General features: G+C 35.2%; 6 protein-coding genes and 3 pseudogenes across 9 annotated transcripts, besides 2 other annotated features; 5 read left to right on the plus strand and 4 right to left on the minus strand.

The window, feature by feature from the left end:
* Positions 1–5,308: part of a mobile genetic element that runs on past the window's edge.
* On the minus strand, positions 32–309 carry TVAGG3_0871400 (uncharacterized protein; the record flags this gene model as incomplete). Its single annotated transcript, XM_051250062.1, has 1 exon — positions 32–309. A coding segment is annotated over one exon (278 nt), but the record flags the coding sequence as incomplete, so codon positions are not given.
* Positions 1,278–2,666, minus strand: TVAGG3_0871410 (annotated as a pseudogene). The gene has a single exon. A coding segment is annotated over exon 1 (1,389 nt).
* Positions 5,309–6,636: 1,328 nt separating the features above from the next.
* On the plus strand, positions 6,637–8,116 carry TVAGG3_0871420 (dGTPase protein; the record flags this gene model as incomplete). Its single annotated transcript, XM_001312671.2, has 1 exon — positions 6,806–8,077. The coding sequence occupies one exon, from the start codon at positions 6,806–6,808 to the stop codon at positions 8,075–8,077; it is 1,272 nt and encodes a 423-aa protein (XP_001312672.1).
* Positions 8,117–8,504: 388 nt separating this feature from the next.
* Positions 8,505–16,654: part of a mobile genetic element that runs on past the window's edge.
* Positions 8,615–8,848, minus strand: TVAGG3_0871440 (uncharacterized protein; the record flags this gene model as incomplete). The annotated part of the gene is made up of 1 exon (XM_001312670.1): positions 8,615–8,848. One exon carries the CDS (start codon positions 8,846–8,848, stop codon positions 8,615–8,617), a length of 234 nt encoding a protein of 77 aa, XP_001312671.1.
* TVAGG3_0871450 lies at positions 8,896–9,607 on the minus strand (annotated as a pseudogene). The gene has a single exon. A coding segment is annotated over exon 1 (712 nt).
* TVAGG3_0871460 (protein of unknown function, DUF4106 family) lies at positions 12,370–13,262 on the plus strand (the record flags this gene model as incomplete). Its single annotated transcript, XM_051250063.1, has 1 exon — positions 12,370–13,262. A coding segment is annotated over one exon (893 nt), but the record flags the coding sequence as incomplete, so codon positions are not given.
* Positions 13,644–14,404, plus strand: TVAGG3_0871470 (protein of unknown function, DUF4106 family; the record flags this gene model as incomplete). Its single annotated transcript, XM_051250064.1, has 1 exon — positions 13,644–14,404. A coding segment is annotated over one exon (761 nt), but the record flags the coding sequence as incomplete, so codon positions are not given.
* Positions 14,588–14,906, plus strand: TVAGG3_0871480 (annotated as a pseudogene). The gene has a single exon. A coding segment is annotated over exon 1 (319 nt).
* Positions 15,281–15,817, plus strand: TVAGG3_0871490 (protein of unknown function, DUF4106 family; the record flags this gene model as incomplete). Its single annotated transcript, XM_051250065.1, has 1 exon — positions 15,281–15,817. The coding sequence occupies one exon, from the start codon at positions 15,281–15,283 to the stop codon at positions 15,815–15,817; it is 537 nt and encodes a 178-aa protein (XP_051085540.1).

The following is a 16,654-nucleotide window of genomic DNA, read 5'->3' on the forward strand; positions in this document are numbered from 1 at the left end:
CCATATCAGTGGTCCTGCTTGGTTATAGTAGTCATTTGCTTTGTTATAATAGTTTCCTGCTTGTCTTCCTACATTGTCCATCCATCCTTGAACTTTTCCTCTTGTTTCAGGATTTGGAATAAGATTTGTTGCATCTCGTGCTACATCCCAACCTTTCTGTACAGTTTGTATAATAGGTTGTGCTTTCTCTTTAAGTATACCTAATGTACTCAAAATCTTCCTTCCAACTCCAAATACACCTCTGGCTATTGTTCCCACTGCGGGCAAAAATCTGGATGCAACTCCTGCTAATGCGCCAAATAAACCCATTTCTTATAGGATAAAAAATGACGAATCCAAACAAGGACCCTATGTTTCTAAGGCAACAAAAAAGCACTCATGATAAAAATCTTTAGTTCAACAACAAATGCTTGGTTTATGGATATCTTGGAAAACATTCCGAGAGTTAGAACAGATGGACCACCATACTGGCTAATATTTGTCGTCAAACACAAGATACTGTGAAGCCATACCATTACAGTCCAAAGCTATTTTAGATATCTTAGCAGCTTTGACAATATTCGTTGACAAATACCATCCAAACAAACTGACATCTGACTGTGAAAGTTCTTTCAAATCAGATGATGTAAAAAACTATCTGCGTTCAAAAAATGTAAACCAATATTTCATTGTCGACCAAAACCATTCTGCTCTTGGTGTCATTGACGGTTGTATAAAAAATGTTAAGAGACTTAAACCAACCACAAGGTGGTGAAGCAAATGAAATGTCATATGACGACAAATATAGACACTTCTCCCAGGCAAAGATGAGACAAGTTTAAATATTTACAATAGCCGTAAACAAAAAGGTTTGGGAAACCACTCCCCGAGAAAATGAAAACAACCCTGACTTAGAGAAAGACTATATATTTAATAATTTAGTCAAAAGAGACAAACAAGAAAGAATGCCGGGCTTCAAACTTCAGAAAGGTGACAAAGTAAAAATAGAAATACCTAAACGCGACCCATATGAAAATACTATTGACTATGACAACAATGGGAACCCGACAGGTACTCACATTCGTGTTCGTAAAAATAGAAGAAAGTATACAAGGAGAATATTATGAAGTTTTTAGGCAAACATGGCAAAATGTACACACTGCAAGCAGAAGATAAAACTACTATTGTCAGACCTCGTTTCAAACTTGTCAAAGTTCAAGGTGGTATACTTTCAAAGACAGTTCCTAACAATATAAGACAACTCCTGACGAATATGCTAAAGAAGTTGAAAATGACGACTAAGCAATTCTATACCATGCGTAAACTGTCATGTAAGGTGGCATGTATTCTTTACTTTGTCCCGTTGTTTGCGTATATCCTGAAACGCGATGTGTATGGTTTCCACTCCCTGAGTGTTACCCCAGAAACAATTTATAGCAAACTGAACGTTGTCTTTAACATCATATCCTTTTACCTTTTGTCATTGCCGACCAATCCCAAATTTATGCTTATGCCAACCTGCTTGAGATGTACTTAAATCTATGTAGTGACTATGTGCAGGTAAATTTTCCTTGAAATCGTTTTACTTCCACCTGTTCCTTTGAAGAGTTTGCACAATACAAAAACCTGTCGACTATTTGAGTCCAAGTTCCAAAACCCAGAACTGTTTCTGGTCTGGTAGAGTTCATTGACGTATAAATAGAACCTATAGGATATAATGTTTGAAGCATTTCTGTCTTTAATGTTTGAAGCTCTGTTTTGTCTGCTTTCTTGTCATTAAATCTTGAGCAGTGAATTTAATATTATGTTCATCCTTCATGAATAAACATCTTTACATCTAATGTTTTTCATCGTCGTTATGTCGTCATCCGATGTTAAACCTTGTGGAAAGTAGGAGGTTTACAATATATTGCATCCCACCAGTTTCTTCAACCGTTCCTTCAATACTTTCTATAGCAACAGTTGTAAAACTTGTATGTGTATGGTTCTTGTCTGCTTTCTTTTCAAGGCTAACGTTTAAGTCTGTTATTTCAGATATAGAATGTGTATGTCCAACGGCACTTTTCCTGTTTAAGGTTTTCTGTAATTTGTTTATTTCAGATATAGAATGTGTATGTCCAACGGCACTTTTCCTGTTTAAGGTTCTTGTAAGTTTGTAATATTTGCAATGGTATGTGTATGTCCAACGGCACTTTTCCTGTTTAAGGTTTCTTGTAAGTCTGTTATTTCAGATATAGAATGTGTATGAGTCTTTTTAGAATATTCGTTTTCAGCTCTTGTCATTCACTTGACATTTATTTGTCAACATATGTTTTGTCTGCTAGTTCAGGATGAGTATGTTCTTTTGTTGCATAAGCATTGTTAGCTCTTTCTTCTTCTTTTGCTATTGCATCGTCTACATATTCTTTGTCAGCTTTGTTGTCAACATCTGCTTTCAAAAGAAGTTCATTTATAGGTTTCTCGTTTAAAGTTCCTTTTGTTGGATTTATACAGACAGTATGGTTCTTATTGTCTTGAAACAGAAACTCATCTGTCATTGGGTTTAATGTCAGTTTTAAGTTTCCTTCTTTCAATGACTCAGATATCTTAGAATAGTTTGAAAAGTTTGTTGTGTTCTTATTTAGAGCTTGCATAATGAGTTGTCGGTTGTGTTGTATTTCTCTTATGGAAGCAATATCTTTCGACATTTTTATTCTAGATAAAATATGCTTCCAATAGAAAAAGAAAATTCAAGAGTTGCTACAACTAAACCATTAGATGAACTTTTTACAATGTCGGTCAAAAGTTTGAGACAGAGACCGTAAAGCATGAAGGCTTTCGTTTTGACTACCCATTAAGAGGCTAAGAGACCCATCTGTCACAAAAGCTATTGGCTTTCGTAGAATGAAGTTTGTGTCTGTAGAAGATAAAAGTTTTCCATTTATTGTAAGGTTTCATATAGATTATATATCTGAAGGGAAACGAAAAATGTGGGGAAGAAATTGAGCTAATACAAGTTGACCTTTCATCTTCTCTACAGACTGCGTTAAAAAATATAGAAGATAAAATAAATTCATGTTATGCAAAATATGCTGATGAATATGCAAATACCGAGAGCACACTTTATGTGAGAATTGTATTAGACAAACAAAATTCACAAGTGTCATTTCAAATCTACGAAGACAATCCAAAGAAAGACGAACAAATATATACAGAATTCACTGCAATGTCATGGTATTATTTGCAAAGAATGTTAAATCAGAAAGTCAAACTTCCTTTAGCAAATATTTACAGTCGATATGCAAGAGATGAACATATTTATTTAAAGATGTTTTCGACCCAGCTGCTATTATTGTTCATGCTTCATTTCTGGCGCTCAAAACTCTTTCTTATGCTTGGCAAATGACTTTTACGAAAAACCTACAAAGTTATATGAACCACCAAGTGGAAGTATTTCAGACTTTCAAGTATGGTTTACTACAGATGGAAGAAAAAGAATAATTCCATTATACCATGCGTTTTACTTAGAACTTAGTTTCATATACAACTACTATCGAACGGTAAAAATATAATTTTTTAATACGGTTGAGGTGTTGGATTTGGTTGCCAACTAGACTGTGGTGCAGGTTCAGGCTGTTGTATAACAGGAGCTTGTTCTTCTGGTTCAGGGTCTTTAGGTATAATACCAACAAACTGACCTACTTTTTACCAATATTTTTGACTCCGTTCCAAATTCCTCTTCCTACGGTTTTTATTCCATTCCATATACCTCTTCCAACATTTCGAAAGAAGTTTCCTATCTTACTGAAGAAACCCATTTTACTATATGTAAAAATCTAATGTCCGCCTAGTCTCTTACGTTCCTGTTGAGTTCCATACATTCTTTAACTGGAGCTCATACATTCTGTTTCTCCTCTGGTAGAAAACATATTCTGGGTCAACTCCTGTGTTCGCGTCATCTGCATAAAGTTGTTTATATCCCACTTCAGGGTTTGTATAAAACTCTTTCCATCTCATATTTGCATACCATGGTGGCAAACCTAACGCAGCGTCATTTGACATGGCAGTTTGCATTTGTACATCTGTTGGCACTTGACCATAGTTTGCCATTGCAGTTTGTATTCTAACTTCATTTGGAATATTCTCTGGGTTTGGTTGTCCAGGTTGCTGTGCATTCGCTAAGTTCTGTGCGTCCATTTAATATTAGATAAAAATATCTCTTACGAGTACATATGCTGAACATTTGCAGGCATTGGTTCATCTTCATATTCTCTGTACTTTTCTGCCACGTCAAAGAAATAAATGACACAATGGAAAAAACCTAAAACAAGTAGTCCTATTTCAAACCACATTTACTTACTAATAAAATTTCTTTGTTATGACACTTTCCCAGTTTATAGGACCTCTCTCATATTCTATCTTGTCATATATAAACTCATAGTCATGTATGTCCTCTAACCATCTCATAACGGTTTCCAAACCACTTTTATCGGATGTAAAGTAAAAGCATGGATGGTTATGTATAACGTCTAAAGTTTCTAAAGAGTCTCTCAAAGTCCAGTCTACTTGGTATTGAAAATCCCATGTGTTATAGAACGGCGGGTCCACTATAAAGAAAACATTTCCTTGTCTTTATATTTTTCATACAAATCTGTCCAATGACATCTCACAAACTCTATACCCTCAATATATTTTTCTATGTTCTGTTTGAAAACATTTGTATAGTTAAGATATAAAACTTTTGACATAAGTGTTTCAATGTCATGAACTCTTATAGAACCACTATATAATAGTCTAGCAGATATACTATCCCAGTCTATATATTCTGCTTTTTTCAAAACCTCTCTCACAATATTTTTCTTATCTAATGGTATACGTTCCATCTTACCTATAGGTATCTTTTCTTTTAACTCTTTCAATATGTTGTTTGTGTCTGGAATATGTTTGAGACGGTCCATATAGTTGTCGAAGTCATTGCATATAATCTTTGAGTCTGGGAATATTATATGACATAAATGGGATATATAGAAACTTCCACCGAACAAATCTACAAATGTTAGACCATTCGGTAGTTTCTTAAGTTTCTCAATATAATATCTTTACATCTACTCTTATTTCCAAAGAACGGTAACGGTGGTTTTGTAAAATTCATTTATATATATATAAAAATGTTTTTTACCTGAAAAGTGACAGAAAAGTGACAAAACATGAAAACATATATAATTTGTGAAAAGCTCCTGGAAGACCGTAATATAAAGAACTTCATTTATAATAATCATCTTCAGGGCTAGAAGGCACGAAGTGCCTGGAAGCCCACTACCTTTTTTTTTTTTTTTTTTTTTTTTTATTTGTATGTGATATTAAGAAAGTAGATTAAAGAACTATGTAACATCAGTTAAATTTTTCATAAAAAGTGACAATGACTCAAGAAAATCCTCCTCCAGCTGAACCAGATACAATAGAACTAATTGATCCAGTAAGTTTCTCTATTACTGGTTCCCAATATGAACTTTTTATTTCTCGATTTGATTCTTTGAATCTTGAAGAAATAAAAATCGAATATGATGAAAAAGGAATATACGTTGGATGCGATACATGCCCATTTTCATTCATATGTGGATTATTTAAACCAGATTTACACATAGATCAAGTCGAATCTTCTCAAAATGAAAAACAATTAATATCAAGCTAAATTCAAAGAAGAATTGCAAAGGTTGGATATACTTGATGCCAAACCATGGAAAGATCATACACCAGATCTTTTCACAATTGCAAGAGACGATTTTCCTGATCTTGACACAGCAAGGAAACTATCAAAAATCATTATCGAATCAAGATGGATCTCACCAATCTTAGATCTTGTCACATTTCATATCAAACTTTTACCATTATACGATTATTCGTCCCAGCAATGGAATTAATCGTTGCAAATACACACAAAAAACCAAAATTACTATTGGCATACATGTACTACAAAATGAACATCAATGGCGATATAATTATAGTTTATTGCAGATCAGCTAAAAATTCTAATATAATAGCCTCCAATTTACTAGGAATTTGCTTGTCGCCTCTTTCTACAATTAAATGCCATAAGAATCTCATTGCTTCTATTGGTTATTTGAAAACTTCAATTATTCATCCAGATCAAATAGCAGGAGAAGATGCAATTTACGAATTTTGTATGCTACTTTACAACGGACTCGGAATGAAGAAAGATAAAGAACTCGCACAGAAAATTTACAATAATCGTCTTCAAAATTACCAAAGAAAGCTTATAAGGTGTTCAACCAATGCTTTTAGTGCAGCATTATCTATTTTGGGATACACAACGTTAATTACTGCTGGATTATTCGCTTTTTGTTATATTTTCGACGAAAAACCATAATTATACGAGCTTACTACGAAAATTGACAAAGTATATACTATAGCTATCTGTTTGATCATAATAAACTTTTTAATTAAATTTTCAAATAATTTTTCATATTTTTTTAAATAAAAGTTTCGATTTAGAAGCCCTTATATTTTGTAAAGTGGATTCTGTTGCATATAAATGCTCAATGATCATCAGAATTTAACATTTATGAGCATTTTATATACATATTTTGATTAAGGACTGCAGTTGTGGAGATCGGGTATTCTAATGACCCACATGTAGTGCGTGTATAATTGAATTCAGTTCAAAAAAATTTTAATATTTCAAATAAAAAACAAAATTTATACGGAAATTATTATTGAATTTATGCGATCATTTAAAATTCCAAGTATTTTTATCAAATTAGAATAAATTTTACACCCCAAAATAAAAATCCCATACCCCAAAAATAAACAATTTTTTTTTCAAAGAATGAAAGCGCATTCGCCACAGGATGAAGTATATGGACCACTTAGCATTCCAGCCTATTGCTGGCCCATTATAGATACTCCTGAATTCCAGAGAATGCGTCATATTCCTCAATTAGGAACAACATCGTGGATTTATCCAGCTGCAACACACTCTCGCTTCGAACATTCATTGGGTGTTGCACACCTAGCTCAACAGTTCATGACACATCTTAAAATAAACCAACCAGAGTTAAATATTAAAGAAGAATGGGAGCATGCAGTCGTTATTGCAGGTTTATGCCATGATATCGGTCACGGACCATGGAGTCACTGCTTTGAAGCTGTTGCTCATTTATTTGACCCAACTTGGGATCATGAAGATAATTCTGTTCGTATTTTAGAAAATATGATCGACAAATACAAACTTCCTCTTCCCAGATACATCTACGAGGCAGCCTGCAACTTTATTCGAGGCGAGCCTTACGAAAACTTCCCAGTTTGGACTTCCCAAATTATTGCGAACCATGTTACAGATATTGACCTCGACAAGCTCGACTATCTCGCCCGCGATATGAACAGAACATTCCTTTCAGCCAGATCTGATACAGAAAGGCTCATTTTCAACTGTAGAATAACTCAAGGCGAATTAACCTACAGAAAATCAGAAACGACCACAATCGAAAGGATGTTCTTTAACAGAATCGATATGCACAGGCGCGTCTACCAGCATCGAGTAAATCAAGCTCTTTCTCTTATGATTACGGATATGCTCAAGGAAGCGGAACCGCACTTGGGAATATCAACGTCACTCAATGACCCGAACGAATTCATCAAATTCGATTGCAGACTCTTATATCTCATAGAACGAGGAAACTGCGGCAAAGAAGCTCAGAAAATAGCCAACGACATTATTACTCGAAAATTCTACAAATGCATTGGTGAAATTAAAGTTCATCCAACAAATAAGGATGGAATTCAATATTCCCAACGCCCGTCAAATTCTATCGAAGAAGACATCGCAGAATACTCTAACGGAGCGGTAAAGGCTGAATCGCTTCGCGTTTGCAAGCTGAACTTCAGATACGGCTTGGATAATGAACATCCACTTCTTAAGGTCGGATTTTATACAAATGACAGTAATAACATGATTAAACTTGATAAGAGCGAAATCAGCTGCATTATTCCAGCTTATTTCAAAGAAACTGCTATGATGGCGTTTGTTACTGATCCTTCCCTCATAGGTGTGGCCAAGAAGGCCTTCGAAGCATTGAAAGATGCAAAAGGCCTTGTTTAAAATCGAAATAAACTATAATTTTTGTATTTTCAAAAAAACACATGATTTTTATATCAAATTTGAATAATGTATCGTTATCATATTGATCTTTTTCTACTCTTTCTTAAAATCACCTCAGAATATTTTTCAAAATCAATTTTATTATAAAATTATGGCTTCGAATCTCTAATTACGGATTACGCTGAAGATGGTAATGTTACCATAAACAATTCACATCACATTCTTCCCAAAGTTTTCAAGTAGTAGGATATGATGGGTTTTGTGACTTTTTTTGTAAACGTAAGAATTCATACAATATCGAGCGATTTTGTATCATTTTTTTTAACATATGAAGTAAAAAATGTATGATTCTTACGGTTTTTATTCTTACGTTTTTGAATAAATCAAGATTTAAAAAATTTTCAAAATTGTAAGACATTTACACTCAAAAAAAAAAAAAAAAAAAAAAAAAAAAAAAGGTAGTGGGGCTTCCAGGCACTTCGTGCCTTCTAGCCCTGAAGATGTTTAGTATAATTGGAGTTTTTATTCGGAAAATTGTTAGTCTTCGGGTGTGAATTCGGAGGACTCTTCTTGGATTGAGTCTTGTGGTTCATCTTCTTGAGTAGAGTCTTCTTCTTCAACATCAAAGTCATCTGGTGTATCGAACTGAATGTATGAAAGCCAAATGTTGTATGTGTTTTCCAATTGGCTTTCAAACTTGAGATACATTCCATGCATGAGTGTTATTTCAGTTTCAACGTAGAGTTGCTGACGTGGCTTGAAGACATGCATGAGAATTGGTCCTCCAAATTCGTCCTTGAAAAATTGCAGTAGCAAACATAAACTGAGATAGAGTCTCCTTCTTCAATGTCTTCTGCTTGGTTAACGAAATGAATAGCAATTTTGCGTACTTGAATTGTGTTGTTGTCTGAGTAAAATAATGGTTTGAACTTGGGGTTGAGTGAGCTAAGACATTGCCATTTGCTGTTTCTTGTCCGTACTCACGTTCTTCTTCGTCATCCTGATATCCATAACTCTTTAATTTGAATTCGACCCAAAACTGTTCGACTTTTTTTGCAGCTTTGGGTGGAAGACTTTCAATAAGCTGACATATAGTTCTGTCAACCATTATCTTTGTTATTGTTGGAAAATAGTTGACAATTGTGTCACCTAATTCGAATGGGTCAGGTGTTTCTTTTTGTAGTTTGGTAAAGTCTGCAAGAACTTTGTTGAGTTGTTCACAATATTCTTTGTTAAAAGTTGCAGGAACTCTTTCTTCTGGCTTTGAATTGAAGTATTCTTCAGACAATCTGAGTAGTATTTTGCGTAGTTCAGCGTTGCTGTGGTTCTTTGTAATACGGAGCTCGTTTGGTATTGTTTTTGGTAGTGAAAGTGGCTTTGGATTGAGCGAATTGCAGTTGAATTTGCTGTTCTGCTTGGAGAATGTGTAGATGCTGCAGTTTGATATTGAGGCTCTAAACCTGTGGGTGCTGAAAGTTTGCAAGCAATTTCTTCAGGTGAATTTGGAGCGAACACGCTAGCGAATGCCATTAGACAAAAATAAACTGTTTTTTTCGGACTACTCATAGAAAAGTTTAAAATAAACCGTTTTCGTCAACGGTAACCCCCTCTATTTTTTTATTTTATTTAATAGTTACCGTTGGAAACCGTTCCATCTCAAATATTGAATGAACTATAAACGTTTTTTGTTTTCTATATATACTTTTTTGTCCAACGGTAAAACTTTTTACACAACGGTTTTTGAGAGTCGTCGCTTGACTTTTTTGTAGAGCACTCAAAATAGTATAACTTTGTCCGGACAAGTAAGGGTCTATCGTCGCTACAGGAAAAGTTACAGGCGTTCCAAGGAAGTATACTTTGAGAAGCCTTTTCCCCTTATAGAATGAGATAGGACGGTTATTTTACAAAACTGACAACACTTTGACCGAGTAGTTTTTTGTGCTGAACAAAAAGTGTCATATAAACATCTGTCAAAAACCGCTTTTTAACTTCACTTAAAATGCCACGTAAGCTACGTAAGAATATACGTAAGAGGAAGAGAGCATTGAAACATCCAATAGTAAAACTGACACCACAACAACAGTTGCAACAACAAATTGAATGACCCCACTATGTTGCAACAAATGTCAAGCAATCCTATGCTTTTAAACCGAGTTATTGGTGCACAGAGTGGAGGTTTAAGAGCGGCACTTTTAGCGAAAATGGCAGGCTATGGTGGAGCTGCAGACGGAACAGCTATAACCCTCAAAGTCAAATGAATTTGAGTTCACTCAAAAATCAAATAACAGATGTCAAAAAGTCAAACATAGACATACAGAAGCAAATAAGTGAAAACGAAAAGAAACTAGAATATGACAGACACACAAAGAAACTCAATGAGTTAAACGTAGAGAAAAAGAAGAAAGAAGAACAACTGAAAGAACTAAGTACAGAGGAATATGCGAAAAAAGTGTCAGAAAAAGCAGCAGAAGTAGCAAAAATGGAACAAGATGTTTAAATTTGAAAAACCATACTACTCAATATAAAGTACTGAAAGATGAAGAGATAAAACAAAAAGCCCTGAAGACATATATGGATAGCGATGAGTATAAAAAAGAAGTTGAAGCAAATGTAAAGGCAGAAAAACTTTTACAGTTGCAAAACCAAACCGTACAGTATGAAAACTTAGCACAAGAAAGTAAAAATAACGACGCAGCCATGCAAAAGGCAATGAAAAGCGCAGAATATATAAAAGCTAACAATGACTGGTTAGATGCCCAAGCCAACGCTAAAGCAGCCCAACTTATAGGGTCAATAAGGACAAAAATACAAGCGGATGAAGACAGTTCAAATGAAGCTTTAACAAATGCTGACTTTAAGAACGCCTTCGAAGCTCTTCATAGTAAGGTGAAACAAGTGAACGACTTCTCATCTGGAAAGAAACTGAAGTCTGAAGGTTTCGACAAAGAGTTAAGAAGTAGCACAAAATATGACGAAAATAACAGATGCAGCAACGAGACAGGCAGTTCAAAGTGCCTATGACGCCGTTAGAGCAACTGTTGTGGAAAGTCAAGAAAAAGAGTTACAACAGACCAAAACAGACCTAGTAAATGCTTTCTTAAAAACGAAAAGTCAGGTAGGACATTACGCTGCAGATGGAACATATGTGCCAGCTGGTGGAACTTATATACCACCAAACCCTCCAAGAGAAGCACCTGCACCAGGACTACCTAAACATTTACATCGTCACATGGACACAGACACAGGCATGCACCAAAACCAACACAACAACCAACACAACAACCAACACAACAACCAGCACAACAACACACAACCAGCAACAACCAACAGTTCAAAACCCTGCACACAACAACCACAAACAGAGCAAGGACATAAAAGAAGTAGAGAACAAGGAAACCAAGAATTCTTAAAAATGCTTAAAGAAGAGTGTGGTTTCCCAGATACTGTTGACTTTAGTGACAGATATAAAGAAGCTATTGAAAGTTCAAGGATGGAAATACTGACCCGAACCTATTTAGCTTTATGGCTCAGCACCAAAACGGATATAATCTCAAACCTGGAAAATACAAGCTCGCTAAGGGATATGATTTAATAGCATATCATCCAAATGACATGGATGAATTTACTCCGAGATATTTGATGTCAGAGCTAAATGACAATTCAACTTTCGTCATGAAACGCGTAAAAAATAGAGACGGAACGAAAGAACAAAAGCTTATGAATGCGGATGACGTAGATAGGGAAATTGTTAAAACGGTCTCGGAATATATGAAATGCCAGCAGATGAGGTACAAGAAACTCCACAGGAAGAAGTTCAGATACAACCAGACATGGAAGAAATAGTTCAGCAACAACAGCTAGAAGAGCCTGAAGGAAACGAACAAGTCACTCCTTTGGAAACTAACTTCACAGAACTAGATGAAGATTTGGAACAGCCGAAAAATCTTGACCCTCAACAAGAGTATGCGGAGAATATGGAATATTTCCAAGAGTCTAAAAAAAATTCGGCTGACATAGTAGAAGAATATCGAAAAATGTTTGCCGACATACAAAAGACTCCAACACAGATGAAAATATTCAGCATAGAATGGAAGAACTGAAAAAAATGTACACAAATACAACAACCCTTTTTACTTACGAGCATTTAACGTTCAATCTTCGGATGAACTCGGTGAAAAAAAAGGTTAAATTTCAAGAAAACATATAGAAATGAAACATTGTTTAAAGTTCATTCAGAACCTAACCAAGATGGAAACAAACCTACTTTTGTTTCTGCAGACGATGGAACTACAATGAGATGGGGTCATAAAGCTAATCCGGATAGGTGGTTCATAAACTTACAACCACAATTCCAAGAAGTTGTAGACGCAATGGAAGTCAATGGTGAACCAGATATAGCTGGTATTTTAAGCGCGGCTTTAATGCCATTGAAAGATATGAAACATGCAGATATTTTGGACCAGTATGAAATGAACATGGCTGATGGAAATATAACACCTGACGTTCTAGAACATTTATCTCAAAGAACTACACAGAACCATAGAGATGGTATATTTGGTGAAGAGTTTAGAAAGAAAGTTAGGGAGAGCGAAGGAAGAGAACCTATTGTACATGACCTTGCAAACGAAAGTTTACAAAATGTCATAAAAACTTACTTTGCAGACAATGAACCGAGAAGGGATGAATATTTAAGAAAACTCAAATGGACAGTACCAAATGAAATGTTAGTATTGAAAAACATGTTCCTTGACAAAATAAAACCAACTACAGAAATAAACGACGCAAGACTGAAAGATTGGGTAAAAGCTTTCCCATTCACAAAAGATATAGTTGGTAACATGGAAAGAAAACCAGAATGGCTACAAAAACATATATTTGGAAACGAGCATATTCCATATGGACAGGCACTGTTTGAAGAGCTTGAACCGGAAACTCAGGAAAGAGTCATGCAAACAATACGCGAAGACTCAAATACAGACTATGACAAACTCTTTCTAGGATATAGGTTACCTGAGATGGGCGACCAGAGCCAAAAGGCAAAAAGGACATGGGAAATTTGCAACATACTAGATGAACATAATGCAAAGATGCAACAACTTCAAGCAGAGGGCAATGAAGGAAAAAGAAGAGTTAAAAACTCAGTCAGGAAGAAAGTAAAGCTTGGTCCACGTGGGTTCTATTATGACATATAAATCCAACTATTCTATATTTTTACTCATATGAAATGTACGCCGCTCAGAATATAACGCCAACAGTTTTGGATGCTATGAATGGAAATGTTTCCGAATGGTATAACGAATGCGACAATGCCATTAGAAGGTCAGAAATAGTTCCTGGAACTTACGAATATACAACTGCTGTTTCTTATGGAAACGTAGGTGAGTTTGGAGAAGGTTCTTCAACAACAGTAGATATTGCTTGCGACAGGTTTCATATAATTTCTATTGACAACTCTTTCTTATACGTGGAACAAGACATTGAAATAAAACCTTCTGCCAAGTTGTCTGACAAGAAAGGTTGCAATGGAATTTTCTATGTCGGATACCAATATGCTCCAGAAGTTTTCATGGGATATAAGATATATTCTAACTCTGACTTAGTTCAAACAGTAACATGGGCAAACTATGAATGGTTCGCTTTGAGAAACTCAGTACAACCACAAGCTAGAGAACAAACAGACCAGTATGCAACTATTGAGAAAATAAGAAGACTTGACCCTAACGTTCCAGGAGTTTATGTTAACCTTTCTGGACAAACTGCAGCAGCAGTAACCAAAGTAAAACTGAAACTTAGAGTTCCTTTGTCATCTTTCCTCATCTTCAGGTTTTTAAGATACTTGCCAAACTGGGCAGGAAAAATTTCTATCGAACTTACTCCAAGCAAAAATAACTTAGTCATTGCACCAACACAAGACCCATTCACTCTTACAGACGTAAAGGGAACAAATCAAACGTCATTCGCCGACTTTTGCAAAGACAAAGTTGACTTAGACTTTGGTTTCTCAAACCTCAACACTGAAGTAAACTATTATTTCAATGCTGCTGGAACTGCTTGGGACCCAGTTAAGTTCACATGCGAAAAATTTGAATGCAAGAGAATAGAAAGCAGACTTGCAGTCTATATGTTGGACCCAGATATTTCAAATGCTTTAGCTGCCAAATATATTGCAGTTCCACTTATGTTCCCTATACACCAAATATCTGTCAAAGACTTTGCAGGTGAAGTTGGAAACCAAAGTGCTGACCCAGGTGCAAGAACAGATATTGCTTTAACAACTGCAATGAAACATGCAGATACTATGTTTGTACTGTTCAGACGAACTATAAATGACTATTCTTGTTCTACAACCCTGGTATTAAATACATATAAACATAGATGGCAAATATATCCAAGAGAAGAATATTCTACAGTTGAGGATATGAGGTCATACAACTTGACATTAGATGCTATGAACTTTAACAACAACTTCACAACAACCATTAACCCTGAAATGCAAAGTTCTATTATGCCATATGTGAAAGTATGGACTCATACAGGAGGTCAAAAAACTCAATATACAAATGGAGACCGTTCAAACTTTTGGCTTGGCATTCCATTTGCTGACTCAGAAGACTTTATGGGTGGTATTTCAACTGTTGGTACAGTTCAAATACAATATACTGGTGACAGAGACGGTCCAGATGAATTGAAAGCAAAGAAGTTTACAAAACCAATAGCACTTTTCACGGAAGATGCTCTTTTGAAGATTCGTTCGATGAAACCTGCTGGGGCTCCTCAGATTGGCATAACGACAGCTTCCATCGAGCAGATTTTGGCAGCAGGTCAGTAAGTTGTTCTTGAACTGACTTCTCTCCGTCAAATATTGACAGTACGCCAGTTTTGACATAAATTGTATTATAAACTTACCTTTAGAAATATCGGTCAGTTTTGTTGTTATATTTTTGTCTGCTTCAAGAACTTTCACCATTTCGGTTATACCAACTTTCTTTGCTTTATGAAAATATTTTGGTTCAGCAAAGACTGCTATTCTATAACATTTTCCATTGTTTGTGTAAAGAACTATTCTGTCAATGTATTTGTATTGTTTGTGTGTGTAAACTTTGTTTGCTTCAATTCGAAGAGATACTCAAATACGTCCATCTTTTTATTCTAAGTAAAATGTCATTTCCGAAAAATAGAAGCGTAAGTGTTTCAAAAGGTTTAATGGCGGTGGCAGATGTGAAGTTAAATTCACCAACTCAAACAAACAGTCAAAGTGTTGTTGTCAATGTCAAAGAAAGAGATGTTGAAGTGGGGAAACCATACGAAGACGAAGATGGTATAACAATAGTTCCTGTAAAAGAACAACCAACATATCCTGAAGTTAGCAGAGACTTAAGTTCTGTTGCAGATATTCGAAACGACTACCAACAACTTAAAGACAAACTTAAAACTCAGGAGAAGATTTGTCAAGCTTTAGGTATAATGTTAAACTTGGTCGAACACAACCCTGTAAAAGTGAACTCATATGTCATTGCACCTCATGAAGTTTTGAAAGAACTATTGAAACTTTTGACAGAGGCAGACGATATAAACATCAAAGAAATAGAACCCGACATTAGTTGCTGTGGTGTTTCATATAATGTCATTGACAAGATATACGTTATGAAAGGAGGTGAAACGTTGAACTTAAAATATAGTTTCCCAGACGTCATAAAAATATTTGACGACCACAACATTTCATTAAAATTTATTTGCTAAGTAAATGGCAGAAGACATAGTGGTTTATACTATTACGACTAAAAACCCTGAGTCATATAATTCTATAACAACAAACTTACAAAGTCCTCAAGGACGATATTGTAAACTAACCTTAAACACAATGACGACTAAAGCCTGTTTTGCTCTTTTGACACCAGAAGACTTTATTGTTGTGAATGGTAAAAAATACTCCTTTGAAGATACTTACTCAGATATACCACCAACAGGTTTTGTTGACTTATTTAATACTTTAAGGACGGATGTAACATGTGCTGCAACTAGAGCAGGTTTCATTATGTTTGGATGTCCGACTGAGTTTACTATAAACGATATGAGCTATAATACAAAACTTATATCTGGTTTTTACTACCAACAGTTTCCTATAACAGGAAAAGGTGTCATACAAGGAATGTCTTCCATTGACTTTAAGTACACCTATTTTATATATTGTTTCAAACTTAGGTTCAAAGTGCTATTCGAATGTCGACAGAAACTACTATGACCAAAAGATACTCATGCGTATAAACAACACTTTCTCTGCTGGTTTGCCTATTGTTCATTCGAATGCAGAGTTTTCAAGCTTTAGTGAACTCAAACACTTTAGCAAACATAAACTTAACCTTAGTTGACGCAAACTTTGTTCCTGTAAAACTTTTATGTCCTATGTATTTGTCAATGACGGCAGAAAGTTTCGAATTGGAAGATGCAACTGGTGAAAGTATTGTATTACAAGAACAACTTCAACAACAAATAGCTCAAGAACAACAAATGCAACAAATGGAACAAATGCAACAACAAAGTCAAGAATAAAAAAATATTTTTTTTATTTTTATAAAA

The sequence above is a fragment of the Trichomonas vaginalis genome, chromosome VI, assembly GCF_026262505.1.
Source record: "Trichomonas vaginalis G3 chromosome VI, whole genome shotgun sequence".
Lineage (NCBI taxonomy): Eukaryota > Parabasalia > Trichomonadida > Trichomonadidae > Trichomonas > Trichomonas vaginalis.